The sequence below is a fragment of the Enoplosus armatus genome, chromosome 7 (genome assembly GCF_043641665.1).
Source record: "Enoplosus armatus isolate fEnoArm2 chromosome 7, fEnoArm2.hap1, whole genome shotgun sequence".
NCBI lineage: Eukaryota > Metazoa > Chordata > Actinopteri > Centrarchiformes > Enoplosidae > Enoplosus > Enoplosus armatus.
In genome coordinates this window covers 4,605,702-4,631,088 of record NC_092186.1, presented here as the reverse complement: position 1 = coordinate 4,631,088, position 25,387 = coordinate 4,605,702, and the positions used below count along the sequence as shown (strand labels likewise).

General features: G+C 40.9%; 2 protein-coding genes across 3 annotated transcripts; both read right to left on the bottom strand.

Moving 5' to 3' along the window:
- Positions 1 to 1,323: 1,323 nt before the first annotated feature.
- On the bottom strand, positions 1,324 to 11,820 carry LOC139287383 (meprin A subunit beta-like). 2 transcript variants are annotated; one of them, XM_070908373.1, is made up of 15 exons: positions 11,750 to 11,820; positions 11,563 to 11,590; positions 11,079 to 11,129; positions 10,952 to 10,995; positions 10,006 to 10,084; positions 9,800 to 9,917; positions 9,132 to 9,310; positions 8,816 to 9,034; positions 6,391 to 6,540; positions 5,257 to 5,472; positions 4,410 to 4,666; positions 3,760 to 3,970; positions 3,452 to 3,628; positions 3,056 to 3,318; positions 1,324 to 2,900 (listed from the first exon to the last, which is right to left on the bottom strand). In XM_070908373.1, the coding sequence occupies exons 1-15, from the start codon at positions 11,789 to 11,791 to the stop codon at positions 2,856 to 2,858; spliced, it is 2,079 nt and encodes a 692-aa protein (XP_070764474.1). In that variant the 5' UTR covers positions 11,792 to 11,820; the 3' UTR covers positions 1,324 to 2,855. The 2 variants fall into 2 exon arrangements, with proteins under 2 accessions (XP_070764474.1, XP_070764475.1); XM_070908374.1 differs by having other exon boundaries at positions 11,781 to 11,818.
- A 3,113-nt stretch (positions 11,821 to 14,933) lies between these two features.
- Positions 14,934 to 20,890, bottom strand: s100p (S100 calcium binding protein P). Its single transcript, XM_070909484.1, is given in 7 exon segments — positions 14,934 to 15,218; positions 16,145 to 16,340; positions 16,505 to 16,675; positions 17,164 to 17,271; positions 20,755 to 20,826; positions 20,828 to 20,848; positions 20,850 to 20,890. Coding segments are annotated over 7 exon segments (894 nt in total).
- Between the last annotated feature and the right edge of the window lie 4,497 nt (positions 20,891 to 25,387).

The following is a 25,387-nucleotide window of genomic DNA, read 5'->3' as shown; positions in this document are numbered from 1 at the left end:
GTGATTGGCTTATCTAACTATTGTAGCCCCGATAATAAACATTTTGCAAAAGTTCAAACATACAGTACACACACACACACACACACACCACTTACTTTACAGACTAAGATTTTACGTACAAAGCATATGATGAACTTATAAAACATGAGCACAGTAATAATCCAAATCCAGTAATATACTAATGCTATAATAATATATAATAGTATAACACTCACAGGGATAATTCTTCAACATTATGAGTACTTTTACTTTTGATACTTAAAGTACATGTTGCTGATAATACTTATGTATTTGTACTTGTCTACAGTTGCTCCCCCATTCAGCTCTGGCAAACCAATCATTGCTGGTTGATGTAAAACACATCACCACTGGTGCACCAGCGCAGGAATGTCGTGAGGAAATTGTGTATTTCCTTGTAGAGAAATGAACAAATAAATGATGATACAACAAGCAGTTGTCTTTTGTATATTTAATAAAGTGATAAAAGAAAATAATAGAGTATAACAGAGTCAATCTATTTCAGCTGAAAGGCCAGAGCCAGAGAAGAAGCACAGACACAGTCACATATTTGTAGTTGAAACATAGCGTAGGTAGGTTAGAACGGACCAATGAATGTAGAATGTACCAAGGACACTAATGTACTTCAGGTCAGATGAAAAATTACACATGGGAAAATAGCAGAATACTCTTTAAACAGCAGGATATTACATGCCTATATATAGTAATGATACATTTTGCTCTTACAACACCAGATTTAAAAACTCTATATACTGATATCAGAGAGATTTACCTGGCGGTGATAGGGTTAAGTCACTTGTCAATGGCTTGAATGTAACTGATGTTCATTTAAAGTCCTGCAGCTTTACAATAAATGTGTTTGTTCTCGTATAGCAGCTCATCAATAAACAGCTTAAGTAACACTGATGATTGAGGTGTGCTTTTATTTGAGATACGGTGGTTAAAATGACTTATTTTTGACTTCTTGCATTCAATTTAATATTATAGTCCTGTCCTTATTAATGAAACTATATCAATGGTATTATTAGTAAGTGCACATATATGTCTTATATCAAAAGATGACTTGTGTATGTCAAGTAGTCTGTGAGTTATGAAGGAAAATGTAAAAAATTGTTACAATTGCTAATTATCACCTACTTACCATGAAATGTGCAGACCTGTAAAATGAAATGTTACCGAATAGATAAATAAAGGCTGTTGTTTTACCTGCAAGCGACTGCAACCTGAAATGACTTTCTCCCACAAAATGTGAGTGTGAGAGTGTCTTTTATTAAAGTGAAGAAGAATCAATAAAGCAACTTTGAGTCTAAAGATCACTTGATTTAATCGCCCCATAACAAAATCAGTATCAACACAATGTGAAATTACTGAAATAAAGCATCACATAAAGATGGCATACATATCAGTTATGCATACAGAGAGCCTACATAAAAATTGACATTTTATTTAGGATTAATGAATGGTATAAAAACTTAAACAGCATTTATCCTGCAAAGCATGCTAATCACACCGTTACTTTGCAGCTTTTCAGGCCCAAGATAGTCACATCAAAACAAAGAAACAAGGAAAAAAAGAGAGAAAGAGGTGATGTTAGAGCATCAGGCCTTTTTAATTTGTCATTTGAACTAGGACATGACACGACCTGATAGAAAACCTGTCTGCTAGAGAGTTTAAATCTTGGACATCTGATCACCTGGAAAACTAACTTTTATATATCTGAACTGAAGACAAACAGCAAAACCCAGTGACCTGCTGAAACATGGCCAATTTGAGTTGGTCTGTTAGGAAAACCCAGTTTTGGGGTAAAATGAGGATTAGATGGTTAGAATGTGCTGAATATAAAAATATCATATGATAAAAAATATCATTATTTAAATCATAGAAATTCTGATTTAAAGCTGCAATAATTGATTGATTTTGTGGGCCAGAAAACCAAAATAACTATCCAAAATGGACTTAAAAGCTCCATAGAGCAGAGAACTGCAAACTGGGTGATAATTCTCAGTGGGACTGATGCTATGAATGACCCATCAAACATAGTTATCTGATCCATTGTTCCTGTAAAGATATTGATTAGTGCAGCTTTAAATGCCATGTGTCACGTTTGAATATTTTGGCATTTATAAAATAGGTCCCATGAGGCCCAACCTGAAGAACTAAAAACAATAATTTCAACCCAAATCTGGCCTTACAACTATTATCTAATCAGGTTTGGGAATAAATGTTGAGCTGTTCTCTGCAGGACCAAAATGACCACATTCTGTTTACTGTACAGAACGTTTAAGACAATACAGTTTAACTCAAACTCCTATTACCAATCTACTATGAGACCCTGGAGACAAAATCATATCGAACAGTGATCCTTAGAGCTATGTGGAGGTCCAAAACAAAAGATGTCACAACGTTTTGACTATCATGCCTGTGTCATGTGGAGTTTAGATTTCATACAGGGGATCAGACAGTCCACGTATTCCCCTTTCTGAATTCACTCTGACCAATAATAGTGAGTGTGGTGCCTCTCTGTGGCTGCTGTTGGAACTACACTCAGTAGATCTAGTTTTATGCTTGAAATTTTAAATCATAAATCAAAACGCTTCAAATGAAGCTGCAGCTGAGCCACAAAGCCAGTGACAAGAAGGTTATGATGTCTGACAACAATTATAAATCTGCAGGCTGCCTACAGTTACATAGTTGAGGACCCTTGAGAGTAATCACATTACTGACTCTCTGATTGGTAATGAAGAAGCTGTGGTGAAGGGCACAAATTCAGATTATACATGAAATAGTCGTGGAGATCATTTGATGTTTTCAGCTGATGTTTTCCTTTGATCAGGACATCACGGAGTGGTGAAAAGAGATAGCAAATCTTTAGTCGGGTGCTCCTGTAATGAAATAGAGACACATTTAGCACTTTTTGAAACCCAAACAGAGAACGTGAAAGTTTTCTTTAGATGCATTAGCACAAATGAGGCACAGTAAATTATTACTAACCTAAATTGCAGTTATGTCAATCAGTGCTGACTCTAATGTAACTCACTTCCATGAATCCAGGCATGTCCTGTATGATCAACACCTTGTCACTCTCCTGCTGTCGCCTCCTCCTCATCCTCCAGGCGTTCACTGCAATCAGCATGGAAACCACCAATATGGCTGCTGCCACAGACCCTGCCATAGCTGTGACCACCGTAGGGTTATTAGCAGCTCCTTGTGGAGCACCCTGCTCTGCAGCCTTCATCAGACTGGCATCAGCATGGACTGCAGAGCGGGGAAGAGGCTGAGATACCAGCAGATCGGATATATCTGAGGACAAGTAGACAACAACTGTGATGTTTCACAGACAGGGTGATCTTAGATATACAGTAGTATAGTTTTGTGTGAGACTATAGTTGTGTGTGATATCCTGGTCTCTTCTAATCGTCACGTGACTCCACACCTTCCAGACTGAAGAGGAAGAAGGCATCGTCTCCTTTGATGAAGTTTCTGCTCTTTAGCCTGCTGTGGGTGATGAAGGTACTTGTTCCATAGCCTGGGCCTCGATAGTAATAGCTGCCATCAGACTCGGTCACTTTAGAGCCCACCTTGCTGGGATTGTCCCAGTAGTACTCCGTGCCTGGGAGAAACAGTTGAACTGTCATTCTCTGTTTGACGAACACAGCTCACTGAAATCCATTCATTGTGTAAATAGCAGAATGAGAGGATAGCTGAGCTTGCTACACTACAAGTTATCCACTCTTCTCTTACCGTCTGAGGACATCATGCCAGGGTCAGTGGTGACCATTCGGTGCATGTTCATTTGCTGTCTGATGTCAGACTGCTGATCCATCAGGGCCATAGTTCCCTGCTGCCACGGACACGGCCACTTGAGTTTGTGGTCGTTGGGGCCTGAGGTCAGGTGGAAGTAGGTGGCCATGTACCCTGGACGGTCGCTTCTTCCGTTTAGATACACACCTACCTACAAATCACAGAGCAGTATGAAGTAATGTTGCCGTTCTGTCTCTCTGTATTTACCATGGATGTATTACATTTACGCATTCAAATTGCATGCCAAGAACTTTCTGGAACTATCTGAAGTCTATGTCAATCATGTGACGACCAAGCTTTTTGAACTTCCTTGAGCTTTGCTGTAGCCGTGGAGGTAGTCTGCCAAGCCCCTAGTCAGTGCGCCAAACCATTTAATTACAACTTCATGTGATGCACACTGGCCCAAAAATACTTTTTCCTATAGACTTACATTGTCTGTAAATCAGCGGATAGTTTCTCAGCCTACAGAAGTAACTGAGTGTCACTCACCCATTTTTTTGGAATTTTGAATTTAGGTTTCGCATGTTGTTTGTTGGATCGCTACAGGATGTATCAAGATTGAGAAAATAAAATTTTAAAAAGGCATTTACCTGGAAAGAGTAACCTGCTGGTGACAGAAAGCGAGGGCTGTACAGTTTATTTCCTGCTGGTGTGGTGGCCAGCAGGCCGGTAATGTTGCGGATGTGCCAGATGTGCTGAGGGCACTTTGTGGATGACAGGTTAATGTCATCCAGAGAGAAACCTCCCTTCGATGGACTCTTTCCCCTCACGCCCTCAAAAACCACACGGGCCTTCTGTGTCACATTCAGATTGATGTTATGCAGTTCCCAGGAGCCCATGACACCTCCTGTAAAGAGAACAGATAATAGATATCAATCACTATTAATCACTAGTTTCAGGATGTAGGTGAAAAGGTGAGAGTTGTGGATTTGATTTCAGCATCTTTCAAATGATTCTAACTGCTTAAGATCACAAAGACAATCAAATCATTCCCCAACCAAAAAAAGGCGGTATGAATGGAAAGGTGAGGGCCCTATCCAGAGCCAAAAAAAGCTGCCTTTCCGTCAGGTGACAAGGAAGCGTGCAAACAGCTAGAAGCGAGACTGAAAGCAGACAAAGCAGAGACATCAGGAGAGAGACCTCAGCACCAACAATACCAAAGATATGTGGCGAGCGATCTAGACCTGTTCACCCGACTGCTGTCCGGCAAGAAATACAGAAGTATCTGCTGTCGTACCACCAGACTATAGAGCAGCTTCTTTACTCAGGCTGTGAGACCATAATGACATGGTACCTTCTGTATGTATGTTCTGTGAGTAGCGTGAAGGGGGACTATGACTGCACTCATTGTGCAGCCCTGTGTTGTAGAATGACAAATAAACATTAATAATATATATTTTTTGTTAGTTAAATTAATGTTATATTTTTATTTGTTACCTGAAATACTCTTGAAGAGCTTCAGTTTTCCGCTGGGGTTGGCCTTGTCATACTCTCGCACCCAGATATTAAGAACATCATCAGCTGCCCCGGTGTTATGGAGGAAGAACTGCAGACACTGGGCTCCAGGTTTGGGATAAAGCCAACGAGTCTCCAGGAATGCACGGTCACCGGGTTTAGCAGAGGCTGTGCTGAAGTGCATGAAGAAGCCTTTTCCTGAGGGCAGGAGGAGACAACGAGTTGGGCCTCAGAAGTTTGTCATATTACAGTAAACAAGTAAAAAGTTAGTTCTGCATCATCACCTGTGAAGATCTGCAAATAATATGTTGAATAAACACCCACAAGGTTTGAGTGCTGCTGTTGGCGCGTTTTATGGTACAAAATTCAAGAATCTACTTCTTCATTGTCAATTCAGTACGCTTAAAGTCTCCTCAGGTCGTACTGCCTGGACTTGGAAATTATGTTTCAGCTATTTACAACAACCTATGAAAGAAACCCGCCATCAGTCACTAATAAATTGATATTTATCTTGAAACTTCAAACAATAATCAATGTATGTTTACTGCCAGCCCGCACTTTGTACAGGTTATGTTATAAATCACCTCGGGCTCCTTTGTTTTTAAATATCTTCAGACACTAAACACCAAGGCCAGGTATGTACTGTTTTTATTATCCTACACTGCAAACTGGACAACCACACAGAGATGTGGATGTGTCCGGTAAGCAGTCAGTGTCTAAATTGCCATGAGTTTATGTCCATTCATATATTTTGTCTATGTGTGTATAATGTTAGCACTGTTTAATAATGTTTTCTGTTTTCATAATGTTTAATATTATGACAGTATAATATAAGATTATACTGTATATTCTTTATCTTCCCGCTTCCCCTATGCTCACCTGGACAGGCTGGGTAGCACTGTTAGAGTCACCAACACCATCCGGCCTGTCCTGCAAGCTGCACGCTGACAGATGTCTTTTTTTTTGTGGCTGCACTACTATATAAGAGTTTCAGATATTTTGTGACACATTTGGTGTCTGTGGATGCTGTCAGAGTCTTTAGATGTTAAAAGGAAAGTCCAGTATTTTGAACAAAGTTCAGCACCACAACATGCATTTGTGATGATTGACGGTCACCTTTGCATTGTCCCATGTTGGAGAAGTCAGTCTGAGGCCCTCCGTTCACAGAACTCTGTTGTTCCCACTTTGCATTGCCCGGACCCTGAATCATCCCACAAATGTTCTCCTTCTCAAAGTCACAGCTGTCCACAAAGGTAGAAGACTTGGCTGTGGAGAGAAAACAGTCACCATTTCATCAAGATACTTCAGTACAGTAGACTTGACCAATGACCAAGACTTTATCTTGTCTCATATGTTGTCATAATCCTGGAATGCCACAAAAGTGTACATATTTTTGCATTGATAATATATAGATGAATTATTAAGTATACAAAACTCTATTGTTTTTCAGAAGATAACTTCTTTGTTGTGTATTAATGTAATATAGGCATTGCAAGTAGTAGACGCCGTATGAATGAACATACATTCTCAGTAATTATTTGCTGGAAACTTCTTATGTAAGAGTTTTGAATCAGGACGCCTTTGATCAAATATGTTATCACGTATCCAGCTTTTATTTGCCCTGCATTGAAGGAGTGATAAAAGGAACAAGATATTGATATGACGCAGTGCCCTCAGCTTGATAACTAAGGGGTGATATTGGCAGGTAGTTAGCATGCCACCACAAAAATATGGTTACATCATCTCGCAATATAAGAAAATATAACAGAAAAGAGCTGGCAACCTTCAATAGTTCATATAACAACTGTGCACCCGCCTGAAGCCTGAAAAATAAATGACTGGCCGAGCATTTGTGGCATCCCCATGGTATTCATGGCTGCCTGAGGTTTATTACTAAGGCTAAGGCCAGATTATCAATATATATTAGCATCAGTATATGCCAGATAAACTCTGACCTTTCTTGTAACTCTGCTAGGTTATTATGGGACAAACAACATTCTTATTTCATGATGTGGTTTAATTTATTGATTGTTCAAACACTCAAAGGAGCCAGTTTAGCTAATTTACTACAGATCACATATATTCTTTACAAAATATTTGTGTCTTAGATTTTTCAGTACTTTTCCTGTCTTCATGCCTTCCCCTCTTGAGCCACAATTCAATCAACAATTAATCTTTTTAACATTTAATGATATGTGAGCTGTTTGATCTCATCACATTTTGACCCTTTTTTTCTGGGTTTTCTTAGAGAGAACATTATTTCCTTCATGTTTCTTCATTTTTTGCTTCATGTTTTTAAGGGACCGTATGCAATATTTTGGAAAAAGTGCAATGTGCAATTTTATGGATTTGTGAAAACCAAAATATTGCATATTGTATGAATAATACATTATTCATTCTGGCAGCAGCTGTTAATAACATTTGCAAAAAGTTAATGGCGGTTAGCTAAGTTAAGATGATTACATAACTAACAAAGTAACTAACTGTTATTTTAACAAATCATTGATAGAAGTTTTCTTATTAGAGATTCTTCGATAACAAGCTAACGTAAATTTTAGCGAGACTACATACCAAAATTAAGCCGTTCTTCGAAATTGTTAGCAAACTTTGATATGACGTCGTCGCAGACACTGTAAACAGTCCTTTTTAAATAAATTCAGTCTCATTCCAGAGGATTATATCTATTTCCCATGGTTTTATAGTACAACATGTTAGTGCATGTTCTCCAACAGGTTGGCTAATGTCTGGCAGGTTAGTATTTAGTATTTACTTAGCTAGTTTAACATGGTATTGCTTTCACACCAATTTTTTTTATGTGTGTGGGTGTAACCACCGTGACGTCACCCACTGATTTGTGGACTACAGTTTTGAAGCCTCAAGTTTAGCATTTCGGCTGTCGCCATCTTGGTTGTTTGGACCCAGAAGTGGCCAAAATGCTAAACTAAGGACCCAAGGACACTATGCACGCCCACCCTTACCGGTAACCTTACTTAGCTTGTAAACGTGCTTGCCAGAAAAAGTGAATAACCGATTCCCAGAGTGTCTTTTAGTACATCCGAACGTCTCTATTCTGATTGAGAGGTCGCAGTGGTACCAACTTGTCAATCACATGGTAGCCACAGCCTTAAGCACACATTGCTTTATGGTCTATTTTACTCCAAAGGGGACTGACATCATGCTGTATTGAAGAAGACTTGAAACTAGCGATTGAGACCATAAATTCATTAGAAAAATGTTTACTTAGGTAATAAATCCAGTGAGAAGTAGGATCAGTTTCTCAGACTTCTATTCAATCTGACTTCATTTGCTACCAGTGGAGTCGCCCCCTGCTGGCCATTAGAAATAATAAATTCCGCATTGGCGTCACTTTTAAGACCCAGAGGTTGGTGCTTGGTTCTAATATAGTTCCAATATACTTCATATATTGGTAGGTGTTGCAACCAATGGTTCCCTTTTGTACCTTGCAATATGTCACACATCCAGTGTGTGACCTGTCTCATTTATTGTTTGATGGACAAAATGACAGGTTGACATGACTCACTGCAGTTGTAGAGACGGTTGAGCTTGGTTAGGTCATTAGCACTGAACCCCATCCTCTGACCAATCACATCCATGAAGTGGGGGATCTTGGTGACGATGGTGGGCTCAGAGCCGATGTTGAAGGACGTCTTACTGTAGTGCATTACAGAGCCGTAGTCGTAGGGAACGCCTAGAGCACTGGACACTGTATCATTGTGTGATTCGAAGTTGTGCTCTTTACCTGAGGCAGGCATAAAAAAGAATATCAGGAAGAATTCAGCTGTTATTTTTGATCTTTACAAGGAAGGAATGTAACAGCTGTTACAGATCATTGTTACCAGGTTCAATGCGATCCCACATGATGTTGACATAGTCATCACGGTCAGCTCTGGACTGCTCATGCCAGAAGCCCAGAGCATGCAGGAACTCATGCTCAACGGTTCCTAGACGATCACAGTTTCTACCAATGGACAGCCGCTGCTTCCCCACATGCTGGTTGCCTACAGAGGAGGAGCATCTACAGAGAAGGACAGCATTCAGAGGACGACAAATACACCTTCAGCTCAGAACCTGCCTCATTAGCAGAAGATTGACATTTAAGCATGAGCCTAAATGAATAACAGTGCCTAATTTACACATCCAGCAGACATGGAACAAGTAAGTGTAAGTCCAATTTTCGCTTGGTCTCTATCAACACCTGACAAAAATATCTGGCTGCATGTTTTGCTGTGTTCACCTGCAAGTTTCTAACTTTGTCTGTTTGCCATTTGGTGCTGAGCTGGCCATGTATAGTCAGTTCATCAGAGCTTTTTCAATGAAAATAGCTGCCACCTTCTGTGGCTGGAAACAGCGCTGATGAAAGCAGTGAGACTAAACCAAAGCAGTAAAGTTGCGGGCTGTAAAACCAAAACAACGAGCAGAAAGATGCTAAACGGTTCATTAGAGCTGAGGGGAGCAACAGTACAGTTTATATGAACTGAACACGGCAGTTTGAAGCTCGGCTCACCCGCTCCCTTTGAACACAGAGATGTAGTTCTTCTCTTCTTGCCGTGGTGTGAAGTCAATGCAGGTCTTCAGTCTGTACTGGTCAAATGCCTTCAGGATCACTCCCTTTGCATTCATGTCTACACGTTACAAAGTGTACGACAAAGAAATGATTGAAAAAGCATGGTAAGTACTGTGAATGTGAGTTGCCATAACACAGTGTCTTACCCAGACTGTCCTCTAGGACATAGGGAATGGTTGTTGGCCAGCGATACTTGTCTCCTATGATGGAGTTTCTGCTGAATGTCTGATGGTAATGAAGAAAACAACAGGTATACAATGAGAGATGGATAAAGGAGAAACCAAGCACCAACCTCCAGGTCTAGAAAGTGAGGCCAATGCAAACTTTTCTAATGGCCAGCAGGGGGCGACTCCACTGGTGGAAAAGAGAAGTCCAATTGTATAGAAGTCTATGAGAAAATGACCCTACTTCTCACTCGATTTAATACGTGAGTAAACATTTTCCTAATGACTTTATGGTCTCAATCACTAGTTTCAAGTCTTCTTCAATACAGCATGATGTTCATTTTGTAAATGATGGTCCCATTTAGAGTAAAATTGACGTAACTGTGACTTTGTGTTTTCAAAGTGCTACATTTCATTGATTTCCATGCAAATTAGATTTCCTTCAAGACAATGAGGGAATTCCATCCTATTAGAAGACCTCATCATCTGTAAGCTTGTATTTCTATAACACTGTTCCTATCAGAGTAGGGGAATCACTGTGTCCCTTAAAACAATCAATCAATCTACTTAAAAATGAGACCTGAGACCAATTAAGTTGTATTATCTCTCAATACTTCAAAGCTTTAGTTGCTGCATGTACATACTGTTCAAATATAGCATTATATTAATTCTGAGTGCTCAATGGGACATTTTGAACACGGAAAAATATTTGTGCACACACATAAATTCTAATTTTGTAGAGAAATTATTATCATGCAAATGATAATTGAATTTCAGAAAAAAAACAGATCTGTTTTGTGCTTAATCGAATAATTGGATTAAGTCATTTCTGATGGGCTGTTTTGTCTCCAATCTGATTATTAGTAGGGTCATCTGAGACTAGGGAAGTAGGGAAGCAATCTCTTTAAAATACTAAACACTAGCTTACTTCATCCTGTTCGATATCTCCCTCCAGCAGGTCCAGACCAGCCGCTGCAAATGAAAATTGTATCGGTTGATGAAAATCCGTAGACAGATTGTACAACAAAGCAAAACTAAAATAATACTCCACAAACCTTCATTGATGTTAAAGATGTCCCAGTCATGGCCTTCATCAACATCCGTTTCTGCAGATGAAGACAATAATAATAAAGTCAATAATATGCTGCTCAAAAAGTTTACTTTAAAATATCAAAAATATTATATTTTAAAGATTATTCATTCTTACATCTATGTCTGACGCTATTTTAAGATTTGAAATTGACTTCCAAGTTGTGATTTCTTTCAGGTGTTCATATTGCCGACACCCCAGACAGAACTTTCCCCGTTGAATGTACACCTTAAGGGGTGAAAGGTACTCTGGGGATACTGTTAAGCACCCCTTTTTAAATGCAATAGCAGATGGGGTGGGGCGGGGTATTTCTCAGGGCTGAAGGGTGCAGCAGGGATACTGTTAAGTATTTCAGGGGTATTTCAAATCTTCTCACTCAACATATACTCAAGTTTCTGTCTACCTTTTGACAGACGTTAACATGAAAAGCATCTTAATATGTGACTCACCTGTATCACCTGTTAGCTCAGCTGCTGCCTAATAAATACATTAGAAAGCACATTAATTAATCAATAGAGAAAATTGATGGCATGAACTGACATCCAGGGACTCAGCTCAACATCAAAACAATGATTTGCACTAGAGATTCATTATGGATGTTAGTGTTACACAAAAATGCAAAAGGCTTACACTCACCAGTCCCAGGCCAGAGAGCAGAATGACCCACCTGAGTGCCATGGCTGAAGACACACACTCACTGTGTTGGTTCAACCTGCCTCAGTCCTGAAGTGTCTGAAGAAGTGCTGTTGCTTTGTTTTTCTACAGAAGAACAGACACTTTGCATGTTTCACCATGAAACAGGAAGCTGTTGTAACTTGACCATTTATTGTCCAATCTGTAGCAAACATGTTTGATAAGAGTCCAGGCCTTATCAAACATTTCTATATGTCAGTACTGAGTCATAGTCACAGCACCACTACTGAACTGGCAACAGGACTGGCAACAGGAATCACATCTCATGTGACAAACATCATTCAGTTTACATCAAATTTATATCAACAGCGTGAATAATAAGTATGTGTGCATACTCTGTCTGTATGTCTTTTGTGGTGGGAGGTCTGAAGAAGTGTTGTTGCTTTGTTTTTCTACAGAAGAAGAAACACTTTGCATGTTTCACCATGAAACAGGAAGCTGTTGTAACTTTTATTATATTACATTACATGTATTACATGACCATTTATTGTCCAATCTGCAGCAAACATGTTTGATGAGGGTTAGGGTTGTGACAAACATCATTCGATTTACACCAAATTTATATCAACATCATGTATAATAAATATGCGTCCTCTAGCGCTACATAGTGGACACATGAAGAGATATTTGAAAATGTATATATCCATGTCAGGCGACCTCCAGTAAATGCATTGATGCATTAATAACTCAGTCATTGGTTATGCAACAGGAAGCGAACCCTATGTAAAACATAGTTCATCAAATGTGTAAAAAATGTCCTATATGTCATCTCCAGCACCACATACTCACCCAAAATGTCAGTGGTTATCTAATTCATACAAGCATACAAAAAAAACGTTCAATTTAGGGGGTAAATATACTGATTAGACTTTATTATCACTCTGATCCAAGTGTTCGTGCCTTAATAGTGGAACATGTGTGGCACAAGTTCTTCAAAAGTGTAGGGTGAATATACAGAGGCGATTTTTCGAGATGCGATAGGTGGCCAAGAAGTTTTCGAGCCAATACAGTGTCCAGCTGATTACAGCTGCACGTGTAAGGTCAGTCTGTGTAGATTTGTGTCTGAAGGAGGAACGATCAACAAATAACTTCAATTCAGCTTGAGGTAGAGGGTCTGCCTGCAGGTTGGGGCGCGTACGTCAATGGTCGCCGCGCTCTTTGATGCAGTCGTTCCTTCGTCAGGCATCATCATTAATTGGGCAGGATTGACCACAGAACTGTGGATGATATTCAGCTCAGGTTTTGTCAACAATACTTCATAACCTAACAATCTACTGGATGGAGAGAATGACTAACATACATTGCTGTGAGCATGCGCATAGTTATAGCAGAGGACTTTTCAACTGCAAAAGCTGCTGCAGCCATCGCTCTGTTGCATGGATGTAACCTACAGGCTACTGAGCCTAGCCATACTCTTTATTTATCTCATCTGAGAATAAATAAATAAAACATTTCAGAGTAGTCTCGTAACCCTAAGGCTAAGGCAGTTGCAGGGTGGCTGCTGAGCTCTTGAAAAGACTGTTGTGCCTGAGGGATCCAGTGCAAAATGGACTGTTGTGGAAATGGCATGGCTGATAGGGTTGGTGCTGAGGCTGAGGTTGGAAGGCGGGGGTTAGCTGCTGTGGTGTGATGACAGCAGCATGGGCAACTGCTATTGCACCATCCTTCCCTTTTTCTCTTCCATGGTAAGTTGAGTTAACTGCGTCTATAACATATATGTAGACATGTTTCATATTGAAACATATCTACATATAATCCAAATGGCATGATATCAAACTGTGACACCATCCAAATAAATCTAATAATAATAGCTACTGAAGGGCCAAACATCAAGAGGTAACAGGCACATTGTGTTTATTTGATAGTACAATCACTCACGTAACAAAACATGTTAAAATAGAACATTTAAAATCAATCACAGGCAGTAATGGGGTAATGTGTGAAGCTGTGAGTAAGCCCTGTTCAGCCTGATTAGGCCCAGTAGTAGAAAATGGGTTTTATTGGTTTTCCCTTGTGGAGGCCATTTTCTTAATTGCTCTGCATGATGCCACCAACATATCCTCCAGTCCTTAGCTTCAGCATGACAAGAGGAAATTGAAGAAATGTGGTAAGTCAGCTTCAGCGGAGGGAAGCAAAAAATTGGTCTTCATGCAGTGGCATGTCAGAGCTAGACATTAACAAACAAAGGCGTGAATCCTCTGAGAATCCCAGACGTTCAGCTTCATGTGATCTTCACATACAGTTCAAAGAGTCAGGATACACACTTTCTCACATCAGAGCACTGCTTAGTAAACCTTCTCTACATAGGAATCACAACCAATTTTCTCACCCTAAGACACAGGTAAAGTAAAGCATTGGCAGCCCTTGTTACACAAGGACCCAGACAGCCCAAAATGTACTTTTTGGTACTTGGTACAAGAAGATCACGTTTAATGAGAGCTGTCTTTTTAAAGGAATAGTTCGACATTTTGGGAAATACACTTATTCGCTTTCTTGAGGGAGTTGGATAAGAAGGTCGATACCACTCTCATGGCGGTACGCCAAATATGAAGCTACAGCCAGCAGCCTGTTAGCTTAGCTTAGCACAAAAAATGGTAACAGGGGGCTAGCATGCATTAAACAGCTAATCAGCTGTTGGCTGAAGCTTCATATTTAATGGACAGATACAAGAGTGGAATGAATCTTCTCATCTAACTCTCGGCAAGGAAGCGGATAAACGCATTTCCTAAAACTTGAACTATTCCTTTAGCCTTGTAAAGCCATAGATTGCAGAATATGTCTTTAAAAACATTACGTCACAAAAATAATGGAAATTATAGTTTCAAAGATTGTTACTGAGCTTCAACCACCAGCAGGCCCAGCTAGTATCAAGCTGCCAACCAGCATCAGTTTATCACCAAATCTGGATTTTGACCCCGTCTCAAAAATATATGCTTCTTTTTCTAGCTGCTTTTGGATTGTCACTGAGACATGTCTTTGAATCTCAGCGTTCCAGCTGTCACAGACAGACCACATCTCAGCTTTCCCTCCTCTTTGTGTTTCAGTCTTGGCCTCATTAAGATGCTTCAGTTGTCCTCGTGTCCATTTAATGGGAACTGCCCTTTTAAACTTATGGCCTTCCGACCCTTCACCTCTTAATGCGGCTTAGTCGCTCGCTCATGATGGACAGGTACTGGGTCAACTTCACCATGGCAATGATGATGGTTCCCCCGATCAAGGTGCAGGTTGGCCAGAACAGGGAGTGGAAGACGGCGACCCGACCGTAGATTTGTGTCAGGATGGCGCTATCCATTCTGTCTGTCGGGTCCACAAAACACTGAACTGTGTGCTGAGACCTGAGGCGCTCAGAAATGTTCTGAACTATCGCATGTGTGGCTGCATAGTCCTTACGGCACTTTGGGATGTAGAAGCACTGAAGGAAAAAATAGAAAAAGAGAAAAACTGAGATTTTGTTTTAGGGAAGGCATGCTATTCAGAAGGTATGCGGTTGTATTTTTCTCTTTAATAAGGAAAGCAGTTTTGTGAGTTTATTTATTGGACTAAAAAAAACTAAGAGAGTTTGTGTAGCGTAGCGAACTCACCACTCGCACACATCTACGGGGTTGCCGGTGATGTATCCAGCTCGCTGCACAAACACACCTGCCGGCTGTTGGGCTGACTGTGGCCGGCTGGAAAAATCTTAGCATATCGCCCAACCCTGGTGTATAACTAACAATTATTTTCTACTAGCCAAGAGTGATGCAAGGCAGGGGTGGACAACTGTAACTGTAACCTGAGCTGAGGTAACGGTGTAACGGAGCAAATGGTCCAAATAATATAGGAACATTACAGATAGTAAAATTATTCTAAATATGATTGTAAACCAGTCTGGTGTATGTCACTCCACTGTTTTGCCTACAGACTGCGGGCACGAGCAACAGGATGCTGACTGCCGTTCACTTCACAGCCACCGGTGTCATTAACAATGACTTTCTGAAAACTCCATACAGAACCTTCTAGTAATTTCTAATTAGAAATCAGTCAATCGTCATCCTTTTTCCACTCACCACATTAGCATAAAATGGCAAATTCATTTGTCAATCCAAGTAAAACTCTCCATTCCTGGATGCCTGCCATGGTTTACTGCACTTTTACTACATATTTTGAGAAAACATACAACTTTAATTTCTAAACAATAATACACAACACAACATGCATGCAGCTTGCGTGGGGATATGCAGCTGCTGACAAGGTGCCAAAACAAAAAAAAAACAAAAACATATTTATCTTCTCCACCAAAGCCACAGACACCAGATAGCGGGGGAGGGAACAAGAGCAACACTATCAGTTGTGAAGTACCTCAGGATTGCCGTCCTGTGTCTCCTCGTTGTGCAACAGTCGTACCACCTTTCCTGAGGAGTTGAGGCTGACGTAGACCCGGAGACAGGGGTAACGGGAACCCTTCCAGCACTCTGCTCCACAGCTGTATGAACAGTTTACATCCCACACGATGGTGGAGTTCACGATAGTGCAGCTAGCCTCGTCCGTCCATACGCTGTAGAGAGAGAGAGAGAGAGCAATCTTTTTCAATGCATGCTGCAAGTCACTATGTGTGAATATGTAGACGAACACAAGTTTTGATTTGTGAGTCACACAAAACAAACGTGCATTTCTGTTTTCCGAACTGAAACAGTACATGACCTTGTGACCTGTTGTTACCTGTCAGAGTAAGAGCGCAGTATGGTGATTGCCAGGACAAAGTACATCATGATTGACAGGAAGACCATGCTGAGGCCCAGCAGAATGGCTCTGTCCTCTCCTGCCCTCAGAGCCGTCACTGTCTTCCTCTTGTCCAGGACGTCATATTCACGACTCTTCTGGTAGATGGATCTGAAAAAGGTTAACAGTAAAGATGCACCTTGTCAGCTTGAAATGCATTCTGCATTTTTTTCTTTTCCGGTATCTCTGAACCTTCTATAGTGTGAAAAGCACTCAGATAGATGCACAATGCAATAGTGAGGAATGAAAGTGTCTGGCTCCTAGACACTTTATAGAACCTTTAGTGCCTTATGAGCCAGTATGTTACATGAGATCCTCAGATAAAGCCTTACTAGTTTTCCCTAAGCCGATCCTGACGACTAAATGTGATCTTACCCAACTGCTTTCAACGCTCTTACTCTCTTAGGTCAACTGCTTTCAGTGACACTTCAACTACTTTAAGTGATTCAACTCACTCACTCTCACTTTCAAACATAGTTACATTTTAAGACATTTGAACTTTTATGTGTGTGCAATTTCCAGTACACTTAAATTTCCTTTTAGAAAATATTTTTGCATTAAAACAATTGAAACAAACCGACCAGGGCAGTACTTAATACCTGCCGTCACTTCTTCCATCTGTTGCTTTACTTCCGGCCCACAGAAACATCCTATCTGAGGAATGAAGGAATTGTAGTCCACCGTTGCCGTCAGAGGGGATGACACACCTGCAAAATACACGAGACCGCTGATCAGAAACTACAGGATCTGACTTTCATTGTCCTACGGAGGCCAGAGAAACTACAATGCTGCCAAAAATGTGGACTGTAGAGTCAGTCAGGGAAATTTAAAAAGTAAATATGCTAGTAAATAAATGATCAACCATGTCTGTTAAGCAGATTAGATTAAAAAAACACAACTACAGTAGAGCAAGGTACACAAACTTAACATTGGACACGTAACACTGTCTGATGTTCACATATGCCCAAGATAATGTGAATGCATGATGAATTTTTGGTATTGTCCACTTTTCAATCAATTTCATCTTGTGATACTGATTTCAAAAACACGTGTGCAGTGGCCACAAAGATTGAGACAAAAGTTGACAAAGAATTGCAAAAAAAACTGTGGCTGTACCTCTTTAAGGTGCATTTCTAACACAACAACACTAAATATATCAGTTGCACTAGAGGGTACAGACTGTAGATAGCATCAAACAAGGCAAACCCCAGCTGGTTGTCAAGATGTGTGTTCATATGTCATCGCTGAACTGACCCAGCATGCCTCGCAATTATTTACAACCCAGGCTTAACATGTCTCTTTCATCAGGCATCAATAAGAGTCCACACACTCACTCTGAGAGGTTACAGTATTGTCAGCTCAGTTGTGTGTGTGTGTGTGTGTGTGTGTGTGTGTGTGTGTACTGTTTGTGCATGTGTTGTAGGCATGTACATGTAGAAACAGGCCTCTCCAATAATATCTGCAACCTGTTCATCGTGTTTATAGTATTTTCCTTTCAGAAATCACATCTATCCATGCAAGTCCTTTAGTTTTAAAAGTCTTGTTCACTGTGTTTGTCTTCATCAGATCCCTGGCCTCTTTTCCAGTTGTGTCTTCAGGGACATTTACTTGATTTTCCTGTGATTGTGTGTAATCCAGGTGCTATCCGAAATCTTTCAAACCTCCTCATCTTTGCCATTTCTCTGGCTTGAACAAAAAATTCTTCAGCTGTGTAGTTCGCAAAACTGATCCTTACATTTCCCTACCCGTTAACTTATTTGTTTCTTAATTTAACTACTATTACAACTATTACATATATGTAACAGAAAGCCAGCAGTACAAACTTGGAGGGTGGAGTTTGAAAGGCGTGGACATTTACCTGGCAGGGGAAGAAGTTGAGCTGCAGTATGTCTCTCATAATTCTGCGGACCTTGTGGAAGTGAAGGGACTTTTTGGTCTCGACCAAAAAACATATGACGGTGGGATTAATTGCAGAAAACTCTGAAACGGATGCTTGTTCAGGTGCTTTGTCTTGTCCATTTATTCTTTCATTCTATAATCCAGAGCAGCCTTTGTCTCTATGAAATGTCTGTAGACAAACTGATTCAGTGTGACAGCATATAAGTCAGCCCGCATGTCTTGTGTGTGGGGCTGACGTTGTGCACGTGTCTTTCCTGAGGACTGAGTTTGATTTACGAGTGATGAGTGTGTTGACTGACTGCATGCCTACACATCTCTACGTGTATGTCTTTGAGTGTTATATTTGTCTAAAGAGAGTTATCGGAAAAAACTCACATAGCATAACTGTCATTCCTTTACAGTTTAAGACCTCCTCCTGACGTCGTGAAGGTCGCACAGCACTGCCACTAGAACCAGACGGAAAAACTTTCCCTCTCTTCAGCCACATCTCAACTTTCCCACTTTCCCGTTCAGCGCTACTCCCTACCTGTCCACCAGATGCCCTCAGACTTTTTCACTCACCGGGGCGAATAGTCAAAGACATTACATATTATGTCTTTTCCTAAACACTTTTCCTCGATGGAAAACGTCATGAGGTCAAGAAAAGATGTGAAGGAGAGGGACTCAGGAAAAGACAACCGCGGTGCTAAGAGAGTCTGCCGAGGTCACTTTAAGTGTTGCTGTTGCAAGTAATTGTGGGACGTCATTATCTCCTTTCCTTTCTTATAGGATGGTTCAGTGTACTCTCTGAACCATCATGGCTTATCATGGCTGCCTGCCTCCCCCGAAAGGAGCCACTCTGATGTCCAGCGGTCATCTTTTGAAGAGACTCGCCTGGCTATTTTCACGGGGTACTGTGGATTCCACAGAAGAAGAGAAGATCTACATGACTCCCAACGCCACAGAGACTCAACTCCCCAACGCCACGAAAACACCAGTCGGCCGCCCTTGCTGACGTCCTGCGTGATCCCCCGTTGGTCCCGTCTACATCGCTGACCTCCAGGCCGACCCCCAGAGCTGCACCACCCGTCTAGTCGTCCTCCTGCTCCGCCTCTGCCCTGCCCCCAGGCTGTCCATGAATGTGCATTTGGTTCGAATCCCTCTCTCTCCTGCATTTTTCAACACCAATCAATAACCATTAACATAGAAGAAAAGATGTTGAATTGTATTTGAAGGACCTCCAACACCCGGATTAATATTACAGTAGATGTTTATTTTTAAATTGACTGTCTTAATGATGAGGTAAAACTGTTAAGAAATAAGTCGGGTGGGGAGTTCAACATACAGACAAACAGAAGATCAAAACAGCAGCTTTGTGCTGTCAACATGACAGGACTAAATATTGACTGAGGCACGCTTCACTGCACACACAAACATGCTTGGTCTATAAAAGTAATAGAGCCATGAATGATGGACCACCTGATGGGTGCCTGAGTCAATATTTGCTCATCCTGTATTTGTATGCTGTCTGGGTGGTGGCTGTGAGCACTGTTGCAGACAGGCCTTTTAGCATTTAGCTGCAGCTTAGCTACAGCTCGAATTCATTGAAATCTACACTGGCGATAAGATGGTCAGTGGTGGGAAATGTCAACACAGGTGACAAAAGTTAAGACTGAAATCAAAACTCTCAAACACATGATTCCCAACATGGGGGTCGAGGCCCCTCCAAGGGGTTCATTTTTTCAGATGTTGAATCTTGACTCTTTCTTTTATTATTGAAAATACAGGATCGTTTTACTGTTTACCACTAATATCAAATAGCCAAAGCAACTGCATTATTTTTTAGATTATATTCATGCAGAAAGAACACAAGTTTGTGATTACGCTCGGTACAATCATATCTTGTTCAATATTATGTAGATGACATGCACGCAGGTCTGTAGTTTAACTTATTTATAATCTAATGATTGCAATCTAAATGGCAATCGCGCTGGTCGGAAAAATCACAACTTGGTATCTTCCATAAATTGTTCATCCCTGCTCGGATGCCGGTGTATGTTTGGCACCTTTGTCAACTGACCTCATAGCAATTAGGAACTACTACTGTGTGAACAAACTAATATCATGATGGACAGCAAGTAAATTCAATCCGAAACACAAAAACTGAAGAGAAACATCAGGCTTCAATCATCATGTGAGGGTTGGAAATTATATCAAACGTAGTGTGCCCCAGTAATAACATCCTGTCAAATGCACTTTAGCATACGTTTTTATGTCCTGTATGAGTACAGTGATGATGAAATAGAGCTCACCTGATTTCTGATGGTGGCGTCAGACAAATGTCAATGGTCAGCCTGTCAATGGAGCAGTTGTCCCCTAACGTGGGACACTTTACAACACCTCCACCCATGGGCTGGTGTTTACCTTTATCCAAACCACTGATTCCATTTAATGCACTTAATAGTTCTGGCTGCTGCCTGATAGCAGGCTCAGCAGTCTTCACTGCTAAACATTATATTTCAGAGGAAAATAAATTAAATAAACTGCAGCACTTAAAAAGAAAACTTTCCGGGTCCTGGAATCAAAGTGACCAAATCTGCTAATGGCTTCATCTTTGCAGAAAGCAAACCAATGAAAACTGAGAAAAAACGGGGAAGCGGTCAATAATGATCCTTCGTCTGTAGCCATTCTCCAAATAATTAAAGCCCATAAGTCTTTGTGGCTGAGGTGAAGAGGTGTCAGGTCTCTATAACAGCAGTGTAACTGAGTTTACGTCAGGCGCATCAGCATCTCTCCGTGTGGATGTGGGAGGTGGCTGGGCTGTATGGATGTGGGTTGGGGTTGATGGAGAGGAGAGAGAAATGAACATGAAAATAGTCAGGAATCCTCTCCACCCTACATCAAAAACTTCTGTCCTCCTCACTTCTGGCCAAACTTGAGAAACAGTAGCTGCTAAATTAAACTTGGCAAAGAGATTGCAGGTAGAGTGTAAGCTATTTAAATAATCTGGGGCTATCACTCTCAGTGCACTGTCATGCTTTGACAAGCAGATATTTATTTTGAATACACAGTGGGCCCAGTTTCTGGTTCAGCATGAGGCAAACCCTAATCCTAACCTGTTTAGTGTGTGCTATGGAGGTGGAATGGAGTGGGGGGGTTTTGCTGGGTATTTTCCCTCAGCAATGAATATGTGGGCAGTACATTAGCTCAGCAGTTACCACTAATACCTCACAGTGGGAAGGTCCTGGTTTCCCTGTCTGTGTTGTTGTCCCTATATGTCAACATGTGTCCACTGTCCTCCCACAGTCCAAAAACCAGAATTTTACCAGAATTTGAAACTCCAAACTGCCCATGGTAAACTGACTACATGCACCAAATGGCATATAGACAAAGTTAGCACCTAGCTGGTGAGGAAAGTCAAACATCTATATATATTAGATATTTTTCTCTTTTTTTTGTCTATCGCCAGGAAAGAACTTTGATTTGGATGATTCTGCAAAACTCTGAATATGTTTGTGTATTGATTAACCAAACAATGTGTAACTTATAATAACTTATGTTACTTAGTGAGCTTTAGTGGTGCTGCTAGGCAGATTTTTATTTAGTTTTACCTTACTTTTACCTTACCTTACCTTGAGTGTGTAGCTAGCTGCTTCCAGTCTTTATGCTAAGCTAATCACATGCTTGCTGTATCTTCATACTGTATACATAATGTGCAGAAATGACAGTGATATTGGTATTAACGAGTGAATAGGCATATTCCCCAAAATGTCAAACTTGTCCTTTAAGGTTAGGGAAAGATTGTGATCATAGCGAATAAACCATGGTTAAGGTTAGGAAACTAAACACACAAAAATAGTGTTTTCCCCAATTCAAAGTCAGTGTCTGTGATCTGCACACATCACAACTTCAAGCTGACAAATAAGAAAAATGACAATTACATGATGTGCAGAACTTGAAGTGGGTGGAGAGGAGTTTCATCATCATTGTCTTCTGCTACTTTTTTCAGCGGATGGGCCAGAATCCAGATTGTATTGCCAGGTGTTATCTAATGTCTGGCACCACAGTCCTGTGGCTGCAGCAGTCTGACACACACTGCCTTTGACCTTTTCAGTGACAGATATCTGAAATAATAGCTTTGTGTGTGTGTGTATGCGAGTGTGGTGTCTAGTAGCACATTATTGTACCAAAAGTTATGTCATACTGGACAACAGCAAAGACATAAAAGGTGATGTAAGTTGTGCAAAAATGTAGAAAGCAAGAAGAAGAAGAGTAATAATTTGATGTAATTGTGTTTTGTGTGCAGATGCAGTCTTCAGGTGTAACTTCTGGTACTATCGGTATATAATGTGTGTATAAAAAGACTATCAGATGGCAAGGAAACTCAAAGGTTCATACAGGTCTTTTTATATTATGAGGACACACATACACAGAGCTATTAATTCTCCTTTCTTACAACTGTTAAAAAGGTCATGGGCAGCATATCTTGTGCTGTTAAAAGCACCAGAGGAATGTTCTCTGATGTGGTCATACATCCTACGCCATATACACATTCTCGCACATACTGTCCGCATACTGCAAGCTGTCCTCTGCTGCAGCCTTAGACATAAACACAGCACACACACACACACACACACACACACACTCACACACACATACTTGCTTCATCTCAAGCAGTTCATAAGCCGAGCCACTTGTCTCTCTTTGACTGAAGGCGGGACCGTCAGGTGGCATGGGGATGACACAGGTGCTCACAGGCAAGCCTGCCACACACACACACACACGCACACACACACACACACACACACACACACACACACACGTGTCTCTCCCCAGTGATGTCATGGTTCTGTTTCTGGAAGGTTATTTGGATGGTATGTGTTTCAGTGTGCGTAGCCTGCAGTTGTCATCTGCCACCTGACTGCAGGACGGACAGCGAGAGTCTGACACAGTTGTTGAGCCTCGTTTAGAATCAAAGAGTTATAGTGCAGCTTGTAAAATAAAGCTGCAGTAAAATGAACTTCCCAGATCTCACTCTTGAGTGTTTGTTTGCCACAAACAGCCAGTGTACCTGTTCAGATAGCTATAGCTGTTATATAACTAGTAAGGAGACGCACATTTTATACATTTTAGGCCACCCGATGTTTACAGACAGGGAGCGATATCTGAAGGACACATTTAGGTTGTTAAACTGAGTCTTCGAGTCAGCATAGTTGGGGTTAAGGCAGGTCAGGGAACCAGGCTTGTGACCGCAGAGACACCGGTTCGAACCCTGGTCCAATCAGGAAATATCTAGGTGGGGAAAGTCCCTCCCTATATTACCACCACTGACATGCCTTTGAGCAAGAATAGAATTGACATCTTTATTGTCCACTTGCGTGGAAATTCATCTTTGGCTTCAAAGCAAAGCGCATGGTCCAATAAAAAAAAGCCCCCTGATCCCCAACTGAGCCACTGCACAGTGTTTGTAACTGTGTTAGCGTGATCGGGATGTCCCTGTGTGTTGCCAGTGCATGTTCCTAAGATCATGGGTCTCCTTTTCTGGCAACCACATACCAGCAACTCACTCTTCATGAGCCCACATATGTTATCTTCCAAAGTCTTTTTAGAACAAACAAGTACAAATGTGTTTCTGTGCTGAGCTGCGGTGAAAGTGTTGTAACAAAATGAGGAAATTAACTTCTGAAAAGACCGTAACGTTGGCAGAGATCCACCTGAAGAAGAATTTTGTTTTGTTTTGATTCACTTCAATTGGAAGCATGTTGGCCAGTATGAACAGAAACCATGATTACAGCAAGAAGAACCAGTTGCAACGTTCACATGGACACCTGACTTCTAGGACAGACTGAGCCTTTACTTCAAGTCAAACAAAGAGATGGTGTAACTATTACTGCTATTGTACAACCCAGCTATTGTGCTGTAGTCCTGCTGATCATGTAATTACATGTACTAAAATGACTTCCCCATCTGGGGCATGCTTGACACATAGCACCGGCTCATTGGCACAGGTGTCTTTCTGTAAAGCTGCAGCCGCAATAACAGCAGCATATCCACTGACCTTGTATAAGAATGTGTGAAAACAGAATGAAACATGGGAGCGGCGGGCAGAGAAAAAGACGGAGGGAGAGTTGGAAAGACGTACAGTAGATGGGATTAGAGTTGGCTTGTTTGTTGTGAGTGTTAGAATGAGTGCTAATAGAAGAGGGGCTGAGACAGCTGCTGTTAATGGTTCAGACCAGACTTGGTGGCTCCCCACAGTGAGGTACCATTATTGGAACGATCCAGGCCGCCGGGAAGTCATTTTAGTACGTGTAATTAAACGGTTACAGTTTACAGTAGCTTGCTGGTGATTCAACTGAATTCAAATTTGAGACTGTAACACCATTTTTTTTTTCATTTTCAAATCTAAAAGAAAGGTATTTATGTTTTTATGTATTTTTCCTCTGTTTGTGTTTATTCATACTGAAAGTAACATGTTATGAATACATTTATGCGTTTGTGGCCATGAGACACACATTAACATTTCCCTGTAATTTGCAATATTAAATCATTAATTGTTAAATCAAAATTCTCCCTCCAATGGGTAGCAGATAAACACACGCCCAGACACACACACAGACACACACACACACACACACACACATTTGTGGCTTTTGAAAGGCAGACACAGAGGAACCAGTGATGAAGAGGAAGGGTGTGTGGACAAAGAAAGGAGGAATTAAGTATTACACAAAATCAAGCACAAGTCACATGAAGCTGACAAAGAGCGACGCCAGCATTCATTGTTGCTGAGAGCTTTTTGCTGGAAACAGCAGCCTGCTGCGACCAACAACAATGCTGATGAGAGTGGTGAGACAGAACCAAAACAGTAAAGTTGCGGGCCGTAAAAACCAAAACAATGAGCCATTATCCAATATAGAAATGTTGATTATATTAGTATATATT

Excerpts from the sequence above, each read along its gene's own strand:
- LOC139287383 (XM_070908373.1), bottom strand. The coding sequence starts at position 11,791 with ATGGCACTCAGGTGGGTCATTCTGCTCTCTGGCCTGGGACTG. Across the intron at positions 5,473-6,390 it reads CAACATGGGACAATGCAAAG|GAAAAGGCTTCTTCATGCAC; the intron begins GTGACCGTCAAT and ends TCCTGCCCTCAG. Across the intron at positions 3,971-4,409 it reads CAGCAGGTTACTCTTTCCAG|GTAGGTGTGTATCTAAACGG; the intron begins GTAAATGCCTTT and ends TGTGATTTGTAG.